A 15,110-nucleotide genomic window follows, 5' to 3' on the forward strand; every position below is an offset into this window, starting at 1 on the left:
CCACAATGGCAAACGGGTACCTCCTCCCCCAACCCTCTGTTTGCGCATGCCGCCCCCTTGACTGACACCCCGAATAGCTACAGTCTTCTCGTCGGCTTCATCGTCGTCGTCGCGATCTCCGGCGCGGCCTGGTTCTTCTCACCAAAGGGCGAAAACCAAACGTCCGTCTCCACCATCCTCCTCCTCCCTCCTCCGGAAGCTAATCTGTTCACTAGTGTCTGGCGGAGCTCCTTGATCTTGACCTTTGTCGCCTGCTACCTCATGTGGTGTATGTAGCCCTTGCCCGTAGAGTAGTAGCTCTTTTCGACCACTGACTAACTGGCGTTCCTGGGATATAGCTATAACGTTGCTTGCGCAGCTGTACCCCCTTATTGCGCCCCGAAGGTCAGATCTGAGACTGGAGGAGGACTCGAACGCTATTCGGTTCGCCTTCTAGGGCGCTCGCCGGCGAGTTATGGTTTGATGGACTAGGTGTAAACACGGTGGGACTGTACAATATATCACTTTGTGTTATTGCGGGTTTGGATTTCGGGTTTCTTTCTGTGCTTCTGTTTTTCGCGTTATAATGGCAATGCAGCAATTGATATTTTTAGCTTTAAAGTTGTGTTTTGTGGAAGTAGAAGTTGGGGAGTGGGACGGATGTGGCGGTATTAGACAGCCTTTGAATACTCGGAGTATTAGTATGGATACTTGCCGAGAGTCCACAACAGATAATTAAGGCATCATAGTCCTAGAGAACTCTTCTATTACGCACGTACAGCACCTCACAAACTACAATATATAACGCTTCCGGGCCATCTCTCTGCTTTTTATATAATGATCGAAATATAATCCATGTTATCGCCAATGAAATTCTTGAGAGATAGATGGCTTCTTTAACTCGTAATCCTTGTCTGAACCTTCAGTGAGACTATCATTACGGTTGTGAAACTGGGGGCTTTCCGGCTGCTCCACCCGTGGATTTATCATTACCCTCTAAATTTCTGCGTCCATAACCCATATCCTACAAAATTAAACCATGTAAATCTCTTCAACATAGTAAGGTGCCCGGATTATAACTACTACCTCAAAATACTTTATCGTGAAGCGCCCTCGTTAATTATATTTATAAGTCTTTAGAGTATAAATGGTTATTATAGCCTTATCCAGCCTTATAATATGCTTATATGACTTATCGGAGGCTTATATACTGACTAAGATACTTATAGGGGAAATGACTTGTTAAAAACCGATTTTCCAGACAAGGCATACCGTACCACGGTGCACTTGACGTAAAGTTATGAGACTCGAAAACCAACGTCCCAGCCCAATTCCTCACATACCGCACCAAGCCCACCACTAGAATGATCAGGTACCGCCCACTAGTATAATCCCACCGAGTACTTCGTTGAGACGTACACCCAACCCTCTTGACAAGGGTATTTACTAGCCTGCCTGCCCTCCCGTGCGCCACTTGACTGCTCCACGGCCTAGACTCCCACGAAAGGGGATGTGGTTTAGTGGTATAATACCTCTTTAGCAGTTGAACGTCCTTTCAGGGTGTTCAGTAACTTAGAGGTGGTCCGGGGTTCGATTCCCCGCGTCTCCATTCTTTTTGTGCTGGTGGAAGATTTTTTTGCTATGCCAAGACTTCGGCGGGGTGCTTTGAAACTTCAACAACCACCAAAGTGAAGTGTTTGCACGTTGTTTTATTCCCTTGGAACTTCCTAATTGTACCCCGTAGATCTGGGCGTTCTCAAGTGTAAAATACCATCCTTCGAAAAACCTTAATCCCCAACCAAACCCAACTCGTCCTAGCGCCACAGCCCCTAGAATCGATTACACAACCGAGTGACACACCATGACACTACCACTTGAAAAATTTTATCCTCAGCTTCTACGCCAAGAAGGGGATGTGGTTTAGTGGTATAATACCTCTTTAGCAGTTGGGCGTCCTTCAGGATGTTCAATAACCTAGAGGTGGTCCGGGGTTCGATTCCCCGCGTCTCCAGCTTTTTTTCATCTCGGGGTGGTGGAGCCCGGCGGGTAGCGACAGGCTTTTTATGATGTGCCGCCGCAGTACTTTTACGAGGATACAGTAAGGTACTGCTCTTTGGTCTTGTAGGCAAGTTCCCTATTATAGCTACAGTCGTGAGGGTGTCTGGAGCTAGCAGTGTGGGTGATTTCTGGGTAACTTAGGAATCGAATTTATTTTCGCGCATAGAAACAGCGCAACGGTTTTGAAGCAAATCTTCTGGTTTTGAACGCGGTTTCTCACTGGTGGTGGTGGTGATGGTGGTGATGGCCAGCGTCCCCGCCAACACCAACACCCGTAAAAAAATCATTGGCTCACCCACCCCACCTAGGCTTCCACACCGCCCTCCACACCGCCCTCCACCCCACCCCACACGCGCATGCGCAGCCTAATTCTAGTCCCCCCCCCAATCCATCCCAGATTTACATCACACATGCGCATGCCCAAATTCAATAGAATTTGCGTCCGCCAGAACGCCTATTATAATTGGGCCGAGCACCCACGCGCACTTAAAGATTAACATGTGGAGTATGCAGTGAGTGCTCAAAGCAAAAATCCGCCGTCCCGTTTCAATTCCAGCCTTACCTCACGTTCTGACGTTAAGTTACGCTCATACCTGGCTGGCTCGTATGAACGGACCGGGTAAATATATATTTAGCCACAGCCGAAACTTACCGGTGGGTTCCGAGTGAGAGGCCATGATGGGATGAGATGGGGTTGGATACTTAATTGGATGGGCACCGATGCAGTGGTTGGCTTGGCTTGGATTGGACTGGCCCTATCGTCTAAAAAAATGACAGATTCATTCTGTGTCCAAGAGGCTCGCCGGAACCACGTCATCAGAATATGATTGAACTGTGGTACTGCTGCTGTGTGTGAGTCTTGAGAGATCACTCATGGTTGTTGCGTTACATGCAGTTGCGAGGAAAATGCGGGTATCCGAGCAAATCAAGCACATACTTGTCAAATTTAGGAGGAAAGCTAATCCACATGTCGATAGATTCTCGCAACAGCAACTAGACATGATTTGAAGTGGCAACAATAGAAAGCAGAGATAGAGATAGATGGGAAAGGGAAAAAAAATGAGATTCGTTATACGTAGAAGAAAGCTAATTGTGTCCCCTGCCATGATAATGTCGCACCGTAACTTTCATTACCCCTCTATTTTAATACCGGTAAGTTGATCCAGGCAGATTCAAAAGAATTTCAGGATAAACCATATTATGGAAAAAAAGGAAAAAACAAAGAATACCGTAACTCCCACATTTTCTGTTTTCGTAAATCCAGCCACTGATTCTTACACGTCAAAACTCCTTTGTTTCCCCACCCCCGAATCACTGAAACAACAAACTGGCGGCCATGTCGATATCACCCCCGGTAGCGTTCAGTGCAGCCACTGCCTGTTGCTGGGAGAATCCCAATGCCTCCAATTGCTCTACCGCCTCGGCTGTATAACTTGGCTGTGCGGCTGGTTGCTGCGATTGCATCGGCTGTGGCGTCGATGATTGGCCACTGCCACTTCCGCTGCCACTCGCACCCCCGTATCTTGCTGGTGTTGACTGGATCGATGGTTCAATTAAAGCCCCAGTCAGCCCACCAACTCTCGCGCCACCGGGCCCCTCGACGGTTGGCTCGTTCTCTGCTTCCATCTCGTGGTCGTTCTTTGGGATCTCGCTCTCCCCAAGAAACTCAACTTGCTCATCTTGGATCACCAGGCATCCCTTCCTGAAGTCTAGGACTGCTTGATGTCTCTTCAACATGTCCAGTCCAAGCAAAAGGTCCACATCCTTGCCTTCCATGACTGTAAATGAACAGGCAAGGAAAAGATTTCCAATCCTGATTTGCGCGGAATGAACTCGTCCAAGAATTTTGGCTGTTCCGACACCGCGCGCAATACCGGCGAAGCGTTGATCAACAAGACGCATGATTCCACATCTTTCAGCACAGGAGGGCGACATAATGGTTGCTTGTGCACCAGAGTCTACAAAAGCCTTGACTTTTGTTCCATTAACCTCAACGGGGATGTACAACATGGTCACACGACCAAAAGCTAAGCATCAGTCAGCATTCCGATCCCAAAAATAAGACTTTACAGGTAAAGGACCTTCTGGGTTGTGCTCTAGAGCGCTCTGTAAATTCTCCATAACGGCCTCCTGCCTGATAATCTCCTCAATCTTTCTTTGAGCCTCAATGTTGAATGGTTCCTCGTTCAACATTTGCTACCGGGTTAGATTAGTTAATGAATTCGTCAATATTAAATTTAATAAAACTTACGATCTCCCTTTGTTTCTGTCTTTCCATCTCGGCTCTTTGTTGTTCCAGATTCCGGAATGTTTGGGCGAACCTCTCAGGATCGTTCACCGCCGCTACTAGCTCTGGCTGCGACTCCCGTAGCTGACCCAACAACCGGGGATCTCCCAGGACCTGTAGGCGAATAAGCTCTGGGTCCTGCCCACCGCCATGCTGCTGATGTTGTGGTTGCTGCTGCTGTGGCCTCCGAGGTACACCCCCGGCTTGGTGCTGCTGCTGCTGCTGGCCGCCGGGAGCTCGGGAGTGTAGGACAATTAAGTCGTCATTCACCACACCGCACTCCTGTAGAGTTCTCGTTTGGTCGCCCAGCAATCGCCCATTGTGGTACAGGTGCTGGGCGTTTGGTGGGACAGTGGGGAGCTCGGAGGCGATAAGAGCCTTAAAGTCCTGGACTGTGATGGTCTCGTGGACATCGAGCGTTATGATTTCATTCGTACTGATGAAGGAGATGGTGATGTGCCTGTAGGATCACAGTTTGTCAGTCACTCGAAAGTGAGTAGCTTGAAAGGAGATAAATCATCAAGATAAGTGGGGTAGTTTTTATTTTGGTTTTTGGTGGGTAGTGGAGGGGTGGCGGGGGGAGACAGTTATTACATTTCTGATAAGATTGTGGGGAAGTTATGTCAGAGCTATTTCGGGAGAGAGATTGAGTTTGCGAGAATGGAGATTGATGGTTGATGATGGGAATGGATAAGCGCGGGTAGTTAGGCGGGGAGGATGGAGTATGTGAAGGATGTCAAAAAGAAGAGGATGGATGAGAGAGTGGGAGAGAGAGAGAAGGCGAGGGATAGAAAGGGACAGACGGAGTCAAGTCAGGATGTGAGAGAAGATACCTACGTGTAAGAGGGGCGTTTCGAGCGTTACTCTTGCGGCGGGCGACGTAGGAAGTAAGACTAATGTGACACGCCGCCGCGCAGAGTAAGCGACAACCTGGACAAGCCACAAGCAGCAGCAGAAGAAGCAGCAGCAGTGCTGTAGAGTAGTGCCAAACCAAATAATTATTGGCCCTACCTTCCCCAATCCGATCTCTGACCGCAATTGACAGCTGCGCCAGGCAGAAGGCAGGCAGATCTCCCCCGCTTCGTTCTCGCTTGCAGCGCTCCTCCTCCACCCAACTCTCCCCGTTGAGGGGACAGACATGATGCACTGCAGCAGTCAGAAAGCGTTTTGCTCTCTCTGAGAGCTCCGTTTGGGGAGGCCTCTGCCTACAATTCATGCATGTCGTGAGTTTGGTAAAAATATCTGCAGGCAGATAGCATGCAAAAGAATCCGGGAATTGACTCATGACCTTGGCCAGTGATAATTAATGGATTGATGGATCTGCATCTATTTGCATCCGTCTGCAGCTGTCGGAGGTGGTGGACGACGATAGAATAATGAGTGTGTGGATAAGGAGCTCTCACCGCCGGCGCCGACTGAGGCTCCGCACCTTGTTGGGTCATCTATTGCAACTTTACTTATCTTCTCGTCCAGCATGGGTGTGGTGGTGGTGTTATCCAATCCACAAAAGCATCATCACCGGCCGAAGCATCCATCGTTGGACGTGAGACGTCCTCAACCCTTTAATATAAAAAAATGGCTAATACTTGTTGTACGAGTATCATACCTGTGTTTGCCCGTATTTATCTATTTTCAATTTCAGTCAATCAATATATCAATCGACCACTCAATCATCATATCGGCCCTCAGCTGCGGTCTTTCCGCGTCATCCTGCCGCCAGCACGTCACCAGGCCCTGTTCTGTACGAGTACCTACATGAAGTGCGGTGTGGTGCAATGGTGCAATTGGGGGGAGGGGGGGTTGTCTGGATAAGCTACATCATCCTATGGGTTGCCGTATGCATAGCATACTGGGAGCAGGTACCACAATGTGCTCCTGTCGGACCGGACCTGACTTACCTACTCGCTCCACCAGGTACTATTACAACTACAATCTACACCACCAGGTGTTACAACTACACATCGATCACCTATTCAGAACCAGGGGTTTCTTATTCACACCATCCATCCAACCAAGCAACCAAGCAACCAACCATCCTCCTCCTCTTTCACCTCCGACCACCCCCCTCCAAAATCCCCATCCCATTCCCATGGACTGATTTGATGTGCGCCATCCATCTACGTGCGGCCTTTAACCGTTTAATTCTCCGATGGTTTTCCCCAAGTCATGTGCAGACTTCTCTTCCCCCAGCGATTCGCTACACCACCCCTCACCAGCTGAAAGCAACCCCTCTACCAGGTAAGTAAGCTAAGCCCCCTTATTCACGTCCTTCATTCCACCGCGCTCCACCAACCCACCAACAGCAACAGACAGCGTCCCCAGCCCCGTATGGTATTACCTAACCCATGGCATGAGGGTAGAAGCGGCTGAGTTCTCTGCGGTCGGTGGTACTGGGTTGTTGGAATAGCATTGGAGGGAGGATAGCATATTGTCATTGTGCAGCAAGCAGCAGAAGCAGCAGCATCGCCGCCGTCGACCCGTCTTGTCCAATCCTTTTCTTTCTTTTTTTTTTTTCTTCTTTCTTTTTTATCCGCACGAGATTCGGCGACGCCCCTCCCACCCTCATCCCATCTTGCTTCGGCGGTACCTACATATGATCATGTAATGTACGTATAACCCCTCCATCTAACATCTACCAACCAACCGCAACCCCCCCCCAATCCCATCCCATCCAATATATATCTATAAAAAAATACCTTGCATCATGCACCCTGAGTGGATAGATGGATTCTTCTTTCTTCCCTCGCCCTAGTTCCCTCGCCCTCGCCTATGTAATGTACGATGTACGATCGGTGACCCTAGGCTGGGTGGGAATAACTAACATGCACACACCACCACCACCACCACCACCACCGCACGCCTCCCTCCTCCGGCCGAGCGTTACATGAGCTGAGAAACACACAGAACCAAAGCTTACCCTACATGCTACTGACTGGTGCAATAAAGCAAAGAAAGAAAGAAATAAAGAAAGTGAAAAGCTCGCCCCCACTACCGGCCAGGGGTGGAGGGGATGGAGGGGGATTAGACGGAGGAGGAGCGGTGGATCAATAGTAGCCTGCCAACCTCTTTTTTTTGCAATTTGCTTGTTTGCATTTTATTAATCCACATGTACGTACCTGCCTGTCAATACCTACTTGAGTGGTGCGGCTATTAAGAGTCACCGTCGGTCTCACTCACTCACTCACTCACCCCTAGCTAGCCTGCTATATCCTTCACTTCCAACTTCAGCCTCTGATAGCTACAAGTAGATAGATAGCTAACTGGTACTTGGCCCGGCCCTGTTATCATATCTACCTACTATATACTTCCCCTTCCCTACTCTAGCTACCTAGTTACCACTCTCACTCATACCTCCGGCTCTATCTATATAGATAACACACCCCGCCCCCCTCCCCACCACCTTCCCCCCACCAACCTTCGTTTTTAATAATTCTTACGTTCGCTGAGATTCTGTCCGGTATTCTACTGCTACTACTACTGCTCCTGCTGCCTGGAGTTCTACAGTCGCTCTTTTACCAGCTTGCCCACCACCTACATATCCAGCTAGACAGCTACAGCTACTACTACCACCACCACCGCAACTACTGAAACCTCAAACCTCAGACCTCACAACCTTTTTTTTGCCTCCCGCCTCCTACTACCACTCACTACTACTCCTCTTCCTCATCCTCTTACTGCTTACTATCACTACTACAGCCTCTACCCACTTTTCACTCCCGCAACCGCCACCGCTAAGGCCATCCCATCCCCAAAAACCTTAATCCGCAACAGTCGTTCACGCACAAAGAAAAGAAAAGTCCCATATATCACATCAGGCCACTCTATACCCACACACACACTTTACCTACCACTACCTATACTACCTCTACCACTACCTACCGCTACCTACAATACCTCCAACAACCACAGAACCTACCCGTACCCCCCAGCCCGCCACAATGGTCCTCGACCCCAAATCCCTCGTCCCCGCAAAGCCCGCAAAGGAGCGCATCTACGTGCGCCCACTGACACTAAAAGACCTCGACGCCGTCATGACAGTCGAGACACAAGCCTTCGTGCCCGTGGAGCGCTGCACCCGGAAACAGGTTAGTCCCCCCCCCCCCCCTTCCCCCCATCTTCAATTCATAGCTAACAGCCAGCACAGTTCCACGCCCTCCTCTCAACCCCACCCACATCCCACCCCCTCTCCCTCGGCATCTTTGCCTCTACCTCTACAAGCCCGGGCACCGCACCCGCCGCCCACAACCCCACAGAACACCTCCTCGGCCACGCCATCGCCTCCAAGATCACCAGCTTGCGCATCACCGACTCCTGCTACAGCACGTCCACAACGTCGCACACCACGGGCGCCACCATCGCGCTGCACTCGCTCGCCATCGTCCCCGCGTGCCAGCGGCGCACGCTCGGCACAACGCTGCTCGCAGAGTTCATCGTAAACTGTCTCAAGGCCGCAGCGGGCGTGGTGGAGCGCATTGCGATCATTGCACGGGAGGGGCTGGTGCGCTTTTATGAGCGCTTTGGGTTTGTGTGTTACGGGCTGAGCAATGTGGGCTTTGGCGGCGGCGGGTGGAGGGACCTGGTGCTGGAGTTGAGTAGGGGAGGAGGGTGGGGGTGGAGGGACCTGGTTGTGGAGTTTGAGAAGAGGGGCGGCGGGTGGGGGTGGAGGGATTTGGTGCTGGAGTTTGAGAAGAGGGGACGGAAACAGGTGGTGATGGCGGCGGGGTGTGGGGTGGGGTGGGCGGCGTGAGGCTGAGTATGCCGTTGGTTAGTGATCGAGGGATGTAGAGAGGGAGGGTTTATTCGGCGTTTTTCTTTTCTCTGGGAGGTTTAATGTTTCCTCTTTTTTTTATTTTGTATTTGGGTTTTCTTTATCTGTTTGGGGGTTATTTTTATAGATGGGGCCTCTTTTTTTTATCGTTCGGTTTTTTATTATCTCTTCTGGGTATTCCTCTTTTCTTTCTACCTTACCTCTTTTTCTCATCTCTCTCGTCTCTGTATGGTATTCGGGTTTTTTCTTTCTATGTTTTCGGTTTTTATCCCCCGTTCTTTCTTCACTTCTTATTTTTCCCTTCAGCCCTGTGTACCTCTTCAATGGTTTCCCCATCGGGAAACCCATCTTCCTCATCTCCTTCTCATTCTACCGGGTGGACTTTTTTCTCTCTCTCGCAATATTCCTACACATCCCCCAGCCACAATTTGCTGTCTGGCTGGACCCAGCAATTATCACAAGTTATACTTAATATGCATCCTCACTACTTACTTACTGAGTTAGTTACCTAGTTTTACCTTACTTACTTTGGCGCGCTGCATGTATTTGTGAGGTAAAAGGCAAGAAAAGAAGAAAAAAAAACCAAAATCTAAATTAACTGATAATAATTATAATCAACGCTCTCTCTCCCATGAATTCCCTGTGATCTTCGAATTCTGGCATACCGCCCCGCGCGCGCGCGCGCGCCCCGCCCCCTCGGACCTAGGTAAGGTAGGCCTGCGGAAAACTCCAGATATAATGGGAAACCACCACCCATGACCTCTCTTGAAGGGGGAATGCGACGCGTTCACATGGGAATGTTTTTTTTCCCCCTCCTCTCTCCTTTGCCCGTTGCCTCCTCCTCCGTGAGTGCGTGTGTGGGACGGTGGTACAGAGGGAGAGGGAGAGGGAGAGGGAGAGGGAGAGTACGGTCGGAGCCAACCAATCCCAATTGCCCGTTTGTAGCCGTACTTGTTAGTATGTAGTTGTAGTCAGTGATGTGAGGTGAGGTGAGGTGAGGCGAGTGAGTGCACATGCGTTAATAAATTAATAGCAGTCTGCCAAATATAGCACATCCTAGCTGGGTTGACTGCACAACTCCAGATAGCCGAGAGAGAGCGGAGGGGAGGGAGGGCTTAGGTAAGATACGACCGCGTGGGAAGGCGTGCGGATAGCGGCAACCCGCGGATCTGGCGGTGTATCGTGCAAAGAGAGGAGAGAGGCTTTGTGATTTGCGCCGGGGATGTGGTGTTTTCTCGCATTCACCTAACCCTTGGGGTTTGGAATGCGTGGGACGCTCAGCTGGCCCCAGCCAATCAAACGGCTGGCGCGAGATGGGGAAACGGACTGTGTGCTGAAACGAACAGAAAACTGACCGCTTTGCTTTCCTTCCTCTCCATTCCTTTCTGCCTTCGAGATTTTTTTTTGCCCCCCTCTTTTTCTTTTTTTTGTTTGCCTCCCTTGTTAGTACGCCTACTTACCCGCTCGGTTATGTTGCTGTTCTGTCTCTCTGTCATTTTTTTTCGTTTTTGGTTTTCTGTGTTTTTGTTTTTAACCCCCCGAATGTTTGGGAAAGTCCAACCCAATCATCCCCCCGAATGACGCTCAACCTTGCAACAGTGTGAGTGTGTGTGTGTGTGAGTGTTCGATCGAACGAGCATGAGGGAATTATGTTTCCTCACCTTTCTCGGTGAGAAAGTTATACGTACCCATACCATTTCCCATTATTATTTTTGCGGTTCGAGCGAGCTGAGAGCCGCAAGGGTGCTGATAGGAAAATAGGAAAAACTCATACACTGGTCGTTAGAGGGACTGTGCGATAAAATATCTGATCTGCGTGCAGCCCCTGCTTGCTATCGGATATGTAGCAAGGAGGGTCTAGATTTCGAGATCCTGGGCGTGATTGTTGGTTTTGTAGATCACACATCCCCGCCCTGGCGCCGGCTGTCCCAGGAGGGAATTTAGTAGGGATCACAGGATATCACTCGTGCATGATTTTATGTGGGGTTCAGCAGACGGTTTTTGCGGGATGGGATTTTCCAGCGTATTGCGCCATCCAGGAACCACGGACAGAACCCCAGGATTTCGAAACATACTAGCATAATCCACGGGGATATCCGCTGTCCAATGGAGACGCCCAACTCCAAAAGTCGCACCATACGCCCCCCCCCCCCCCCTTCCCCGCATAGCTCAGGTTATGTGGTGGTGGGGCTATCAACACACACACCACCACCATCTATCTCAGCTTACTTTTATTTACTAATCACCGAAACTGACCTTCGACTGGCTGTGACCTCCGTTTTGGGGGGGGATGTATTTATTATTATATGAGACATGTCTTTTGTGCGGGGTCAGCCTTGTGCCTGTTCCAGCGACCAAAGCTGCAGGTTTTTTTTTGTTGCCTTCTCTGCACGGTGGGGCGGTCGGAGGTGCCCTAAACCTTAAATTTAGACATGTGCTCATAGCTCACCGCGCTAAGAGGAGTGACGGGTCATGGGCCATCACTCGGGGGAACCAACAAAAACCCGCTTTTTGGTTACAGCTCCGCGAGCAGTGGCGGGCGGGTTCTGGAACCCCCTAATTGCAGTTGGTGGCCCTGAATAGTGTTGTGGACCACGCGACGATTAGTTTGTCGGATACTCGTTCCATAGTTTTCCGCTGTTGGTGTGTGTTGGAACCAGGAATAAGGACGGAGCGGGCAAATGGGTGTAGAGAGGAGACGGCCGGGACAGGCCTGATTGGCTAGATTGAGCGATCAGGGGGGGACGCCTTCCGCATTGTGTAGCGAGCCAGGAGACAGGTAAGTGGGACCATATTGTTATCGATATCAGCAAGCAGAATAGCCACCGGCCTGGACCTCTGAAACTCGAAATAGATCTGGCTAATCGTGCTCACAGACTGGCCCGGGCCTAACCTTACTTACGATGATGGTGGGTGGACGCACGCTTCCGGCCCGCCTATTCTGCTGATCCAGCCGGGATGAACCCGTTTAGAAAGGTTCCCATACATGCAACAGGCGTGCGAGGGGTCAAAGCTCGGGTCGGTGGGTGTGCTGCGGAGAGGTTACTGACGAGGTGTGGATGACAGACTGTATTGATATCGACGGACTGCCTCCAAAGCCACTCGAACGCCCCCTCACTCGGACAGTGGGTGGTGATTGGTGAAACAACGGTATATACGTATAGTAGCCGGTTACAGCGAAGATCCTTTCTTGTTTGCGTTAAATTCTCGAGTGAGGGGGGGGTGTTTGGGTGGCTAAGCCGTCTAGCGGTCATAATAGAATGCTGAACTCACCTTGGCAATTAATTCCAACACTCTCAGGTGTACTCACTCAGTTGTGCTGCAGCACTCCCTGGCCGCCATTATCCAGGATTCGCCAGCATACCGTGAGTGGGCGTAGTGAGCGAGGGAGAGAGCGGGAGAGGAACGGAGGAAAGTCCCCTCCGCCGGGCTAAGATACCACTCACGCCTTAAGGACACTGCACATGTGGGTTGCCCGCTGTACTCAGCTGCAGGACAGGGTCAACACCTTCACCCCCTCACCGCGGGATGATCAGCTATGTAGCTCCCCGCAGTGGCTGAAGCGGGAGAGTGACAACCTGGCTCAGTCCAGCCCATTCTGCTGACGTGTGTAGCTACTCGAGTGGGCTACCCACATGTATTGATATGTAGGATTCCCCGGGATGGCCGGACCACAGGCGGGCAGATCTTCCCGCTTATGGCTGGTCAGCTACATGTATGTAGGTCAACGGTAGACCGCAATCTGGGTCCTGGGCGTAACAAAGGTGGTAAGAATCGATCAGAGATCATATTCGTTCTATTCTTATATATATATATATATTGCCACTCAAATATTATCCCCGGAAATCTGGGACAAATTATTATGCAGGATCTAGATATGCGTACTCTGCGCATGCATGCATAGCATATTGTACCCTTTCCTTTTATGCAGCAGTATGGCTTTTGGCTGCCCGATATATTCTACCGCGGCCAGCTAAATGGGGGAGTCTCTAGCCTCCGAACTCAGTAGTCTGGAATCAACCGGAATCACCACAGTTATAGACTTGTCTACCTTTCACTCAATACTAGTAAGGGTTTTACTTTGAAATATATAGCTATTCGCATGGAACGGGACTGCACCACTAAGTTTCTGCCGGTACGGACTTGTCCAGCTTTAAAGGAAATTAACCTCACAAACATGTATTTCTCCCCCTCTGCATACAGAAATATACTTGTCGCAAAACCGCGTTTTAACGGCTAACGCTAGTACTGCCAAAGCATGTCTCATAGCTACATAGCTAGCAGCTACCCACCCTCACCTACAACTCAACTCCCTACTCCTCCACCACTCCTCCACCGTCACGCCCTCCAACCACATCTCCTGCATCCCACTCATGTAATCACAGCACGCCAGAAACGCCTCCAGCCACTCCAGCTCCTTATTGTTCAGCCTATACGCCAACGGCTCGTTGCGGCCCTCCGGCATCGCAAAGCACGGCTGCATGTTGCGCTGCACGCTCTGGCACTCGGGCGCAGAGTACGGCGTGTACATTGTCCTGGGCCGCGGGGAAATGCCCGGGACGGCGTAGGTGTACTTGAGCCCGATGAGCGCGGTGCGGATGTTCTTGATCGCGCTGGCGGGGTAGGTGTGCGTGTGGGGGCGCTTAGGGGAGGGGAGATATTTAATCTTCTTTCCACCCTTCTTCACCTTCTCCGCAGCATCAGCATCAGTACCAGCATCAGCAGCAGGCTCCTTGCCCTCCCCGGCCTCCTCCTCCTTAGGCTTCTCCCCACCAACACCCTCCGCACCAGCAGCAGGCACCACGCTATACGTCTCCCCCTCATCAAACCACTCCTCCACCACCTCCACCGCCCTCACCCCCTTCCTCCTCCTCCCCTCCCCCCCCGGCACCACCACCACCACCCCCGGCATCGCCTCATCCGCCAACGGCCACCTCCTCAACACCTTCAACACCATCACCAAATACCGATCATACGGCACGGGCACCCACCTCCCCAGATACCTCCACACCTTCACCGTCTCCACCCCGCCCGACCACCTCCCCACCCTCTCCCTCGGCACCCCCGCCCGCAACATCCTCACCTGCCCCCCCAATCGCTCCAGCAGCGGCACCCCCTCGGCCGCGGCTCCTGCGACGGATCCATCTTCGCCTTCAACCGGCCCACATGCCCCTCGCGCAGCGCATGGATCCTGTGCAGCTGCGCCAGCTTCTCCGCCTGCAGGCGCGCGCTGTTGCGCACCACCTCGTCGAAGCGCGCCTGCAGGCGCGGCAGACTGCTGCTGTCCCAGATGTTGGACGCGGGCGGGTCGAACTGCGCGAAGTAGTGGATGTCGTTTGGCGCGAGGGCGTTGATCTCTTGGACGGTGCGGGCGTGGGTCCAGGCGGGGTGGTAGGCGCTGCGGGTGGTGGAGTCGATGATGTGGCTTGCGGGGCTTGAGTTGTGGCCTGCGACGGCGGCGATGGCGGTGAGGAGCGTGTGGTAGGCGGCTGCGGTTTCGAGGGCGGCGGGGGTGGGGAAGTGGGTGCTGTATGTGGGGTGGGTGAGGATGCAGGTGGTGATGTGGGGGGTGTTTGTGGCGGCGAGGGAGAGGATGGAGGAGAGGGGGAGGTCGGAGAGGATTTTGTGGAGTGTGGGGGCGGGGAGGTCGGAGAGCGTGGTGGGGTCGATGGCGGGGGTGGGCGGCATTGTGGGTGGGGGTTGGATATATAGCTTGGGTGTGTTGAGGGGACTTGGGATAGATATGGGTGGGTATGGGGACGGGTGTGGAGGTGCCTGGACTCGGTTTATATACTCCAGACGAGAGCTACTAGAGCTGGGCAGATGTCATGAGTCATTTATTGCACTGCCTGCATGATGATGGGGGTCTGCGGGGTAAGGGCAGATACATGTGTGTATGTATGGATCAGATGTGTGTGTGTTTAGTTTGGCAATATGCATGCTCACTCGGCGGCCTACAACTGCCGGCACTGGGCCGTATGATGGCCATTACCAAGCCTTATTTACGCCGAAGAAGGG

The 15,110-nt window shown here is 51.7% G+C and overlaps 5 protein-coding genes across 5 annotated transcripts; 3 read left to right on the plus strand and 2 right to left on the minus strand.

The window, feature by feature from the left end:
* Positions 1-5: 5 nt before the first annotated feature.
* LAJ45_04858 (uncharacterized protein) lies at positions 6-436 on the plus strand (the record flags this gene model as incomplete). Its single annotated transcript, XM_046114434.1, has 4 exons — positions 6-16; positions 78-161; positions 216-268; positions 339-436. The coding sequence occupies 4 exons, from the start codon at positions 6-8 to the stop codon at positions 434-436; spliced, it is 246 nt and encodes an 81-aa protein (XP_045972460.1).
* Positions 437-3,348: 2,912 nt separating this feature from the next.
* LAJ45_04859 (uncharacterized protein) lies at positions 3,349-5,464 on the minus strand (the record flags this gene model as incomplete). The annotated part of the gene is made up of 5 exons (XM_046114435.1): positions 3,349-4,064; positions 4,119-4,233; positions 4,289-4,784; positions 4,919-4,922; positions 5,158-5,464. 5 exons carry the CDS (start codon positions 5,462-5,464, stop codon positions 3,349-3,351), a joined length of 1,638 nt encoding a protein of 545 aa, XP_045972461.1.
* A 685-nt stretch (positions 5,465-6,149) lies between these two features.
* On the plus strand, positions 6,150-6,731 carry LAJ45_04860 (uncharacterized protein; the record flags this gene model as incomplete). The annotated part of the gene is made up of 3 exons (XM_046114436.1): positions 6,150-6,183; positions 6,239-6,562; positions 6,628-6,731. The coding sequence occupies 3 exons, from the start codon at positions 6,150-6,152 to the stop codon at positions 6,729-6,731; spliced, it is 462 nt and encodes a 153-aa protein (XP_045972462.1).
* A 1,531-nt stretch (positions 6,732-8,262) lies between these two features.
* LAJ45_04861 (uncharacterized protein) lies at positions 8,263-9,071 on the plus strand (the record flags this gene model as incomplete). Its single annotated transcript, XM_046114437.1, has 2 exons — positions 8,263-8,409; positions 8,469-9,071. 2 exons carry the CDS (start codon positions 8,263-8,265, stop codon positions 9,069-9,071), a joined length of 750 nt encoding a protein of 249 aa, XP_045972463.1.
* Positions 9,072-13,386: 4,315 nt separating this feature from the next.
* LAJ45_04862 (uncharacterized protein) lies at positions 13,387-14,780 on the minus strand (the record flags this gene model as incomplete). The annotated part of the gene is made up of 2 exons (XM_046114438.1): positions 13,387-14,140; positions 14,206-14,780. The coding sequence occupies 2 exons, from the start codon at positions 14,778-14,780 to the stop codon at positions 13,387-13,389; spliced, it is 1,329 nt and encodes a 442-aa protein (XP_045972464.1).
* Positions 14,781-15,110: the final 330 nt, after the last annotated feature.

This window comes from Morchella importuna, assembly GCF_003444635.1.
Source record: "Morchella importuna strain M04M26 chromosome Unknown Morimp01GS012, whole genome shotgun sequence".
Lineage (NCBI taxonomy): Eukaryota > Fungi > Ascomycota > Pezizomycetes > Pezizales > Morchellaceae > Morchella > Morchella importuna.